We start from the raw sequence: 3,180 nt of genomic DNA, 5'->3' as shown, positions 1-3,180 counted from the left end.
CAGATCCTCTCTGACATTCACACTGTTTCTGCTCCACTTTGTTTCCTACAGATCTTCTCTGTTTATTCTTATGGCAATGTACAGTTTTATAACTTAGCCATCATGTCTTATGACAGATATCTTGCTATCTGTTGTCCTCTGCAATATAACACACGTATGACATTTAATAAGGCTGTCAGGCTTACTGTTGTTATATGGGTTCCTCCTTTTCTTGTTGTTTTTGTTACAACATGCTTGAGTAGCTCCTTACAGCTGTGTGGGAGAATTATTAACAAAGTCTACTGTGACAACTACTCCATCATCAAACTGGCTTGCTTCGACACCACAGTAAATAATATCTATGAACTCATTGCTGCTTCTCTCACAGTCTTTGGTTCTGGATCTTTAATCCTTTACTCTTACGTGAGGATCTTTAGAGTTTGTTTCTCTGGTTGTAAACAGACCAGACAGAAAGCTGTCAGTACCTGCACACCTCACCTCGCTTCTCTGCTCAACTTCTCTTTTGGTGTTTGCTTTGAAATAATACAGAGCAGATTTGATATGAAAGATGTACCTAATATAGTGTGCATCTTTTTATCGTTATACTGGCTGACATGCCAACCGCTCTTCAGCCCTGTAATGTACGGACTGAACATGTCCAAGATACGTAGCATGTGTAAAAGTCTGCTTTTAAGTTCAGTTAGGAAGTTTAGATCATCTGACAGATTTGTTCAGCTTGAATAACAAGAGAAAACAATAACTGTAAGCCTTTGGCTGACTAGTGTGTGTGTGTGTGTGTGTGTGTGTGTGTGTGTGTGTGTGTTGTGTCAAAACTTAGGAGATGTATCATGTAAGTGACGCAACAAGTAAAAGGTGATCTACTTCTGTCTATTCTTGTTTTATTTTCGCACTGTTATGTTTTAATCTTCTATATGAAGTCAATCATCTAAAATTTTAAAGCCATAGTATCCTCTCACAATAATTTATTTCGCTGAAATTAGACATTTTGAAAGTTATTTGAAATCGTCCAATGAGGATGAATTAGCTGATAAAGTTAATTTACTAAACTTTCATCGTGAAAAGTAAAACTGAACACCACAAACAGAATAAGTTCCAAATTGAATGGATTGCAACGATTTTATTCATAAGGTTTTTTTACAATTTGTACAACATACGGCCTTTCAATGTATAATTTATATATCTATACAAATTAAAATAAGGAAAGACTCTTTAACAGGAGAACAGGAGAAAATGTCTAACTGTCCTCTTCCAGGACAGACAAACATTCAACAGGGGTTGTCTTTGCAGAGTAGACAGCTGGAGCAGTAAGACAATAACAATATTGGGTAGATGAAGTAAAACAATAAAATGAAGTAAATATTAAGTGTTTCCAGTGTGAACTCTTTACCTGGATAGGCTTCACACCATCTGGCCTATGAGCGACATTAATGTTTCCCTAACTAGGACCACACTAACAGAGATAAGGGTTTCGAATGGTTTATTCCATGTTAAAGTCAGGGATGGACTTTGGGAGCGAAAGGTGGTTTAGAGTTCTGGGATGAAAGGATTCAATTCAATTCAATTTATTCTGTATAGCCCAAAAATCCTTAATAACAAAAAGGGCTTTACAGTCTGTACACATTCAACATCCTCTGACCTTTGACCCTCACATCGGAACAGGAAGAACTCCCCCAAAAAACTTTTAACAGGAAGAAAAAAGAAAAGGAAGAAACCTTAGAGAGAGCAACAGAGGATGGTCCTCTATCGGGATGGACAGAAGTGTGATAGATGTCATGTGTACAGAAGGAACAACATAACAGAGTTACAACACATTCTATGCATATGATATAAATTATTCATATGATTGAAATAGTAAGCAGAATAATGGTGGAAAAATTATGACTACTAATAATAACAGCAGCAGTAGATATAGTAGAATAACATTGATAATAAAAGAGTTGCCTTCCTCCCAAAGCCTCTCATTGATCAATGAGCAGGGATGGGGTTAAGCGTTGCTGGGCACCTCTGCAGCATCAGCTGAAGCTTGGTCGATGCTCCCTCGACGTTTGCTGCTTCTCCTGTCCCGGTTTGTCAACCAGGCAGAGATACAGTGAGTCGGCTGTCTCTTAGTCGATCACTTCACTGAGACTTGGGCAGAATCACTCTACCCAACTCTCTTCTCTCCGGGATGCTCTAGACCAGGGGTCGCCAACCTTTACTATCCAAAGAGCCATTTTGCCCTATTTTCCACCAAATAAAATTTGTCTGGAGCCGCAAAAGCTATTTGATATCTCAGCTTATAAAGTTTTATATATAGTTATATTATATATACAAAAACTATAGTTTGTTGTATTTATGAAAATTTAGGGCCATTGTCATGACCATGAAATATGCCAGCAAGGAAACCGCCAATACTGCCAGGATCACCGATACCACCTTCAACGGCCTGTAGAATACTGCTGCGGTGTCGATGCCCAGCCAGGTGACCACCATCATTCCTTTGACTAGACCTTGGCGGCTGGTGTTGATGTCGATTTGCCGCAAGAGATAGGATAGGGTCAGCCACATTTTTCCACTGTAGATGTTATCGACCGCTGTCTTCACCCCAGAATCAGGGCCCTCAAAGGTTGATGGAGGGACCATTCCCCAATTCAGCAGTAGAGGAACCATATGACTTCAAGGACCCAAAAGTCTAGTCTAGTCAGTCTGATCACAGATATAGGTTCTGTGCCAGAGATGTTTTGGAATGCTTCTGTTATACTCACTCCAAATGTGGTCGGTGCCTGGGGGCTGCTTGTCATGGCTTCAGATGTCATCTTTGATGTGTTTGTTGAATTCAGGTATGCTCTTACCCTAGATGCACTTGGTTGAGGACCCGGAACTGAAAAGGCTATGGGGCTCCAGTGTTCCAACTTTTATAGGCTGGTGCACTACTCCCCTTTCCGGAGGAGGGGTTTCTTCTCTACTTCCTGTGTCTTCCTCAAGGTTCTCTTACAGCGCAAGTAGATGGCTGCCGGCACTTCTTCCACAGCTACCTGAAGGGTTATGGCTGCTCCCGTTAGCTCGATCCAGGTGCACTCATGTTCTTGTTTCCCGGTCCTGCAATGTAGCCAATGTTCTTCTGGTGTATGGCAAGTTCCATTATTATAGAGGAGGTTAGGGCCCAGCCACTCAAACCCTCTAACCTCTTTTCCTTTGCAC

General features: G+C 40.8%; 1 protein-coding gene across 1 annotated transcript; it reads left to right on the top strand.

Moving 5' to 3' along the window:
- Nucleotides 1-3: 3 nt before the first annotated feature.
- LOC116377228 (olfactory receptor 2A14-like) lies at nt 4-1,666 on the top strand (the record flags this gene model as incomplete). Its single annotated transcript, XM_031838815.1, has 1 exon — nt 4-1,666. A coding segment is annotated over one exon (720 nt), but the record flags the coding sequence as incomplete, so codon positions are not given.
- Nucleotides 1,667-3,180: the final 1,514 nt, after the last annotated feature.

This window comes from Anarrhichthys ocellatus, unplaced genomic scaffold, assembly GCF_004355925.1.
Source record: "Anarrhichthys ocellatus isolate YVR2014 unplaced genomic scaffold, GSC_Weel_1.0 scaffold1045, whole genome shotgun sequence".
NCBI classification, from domain to species: domain Eukaryota; kingdom Metazoa; phylum Chordata; class Actinopteri; order Perciformes; family Anarhichadidae; genus Anarrhichthys; species Anarrhichthys ocellatus.
Note: the sequence above shows the minus strand (reverse complement) of the source record. Positions and strands in the feature narration are given on the sequence as shown.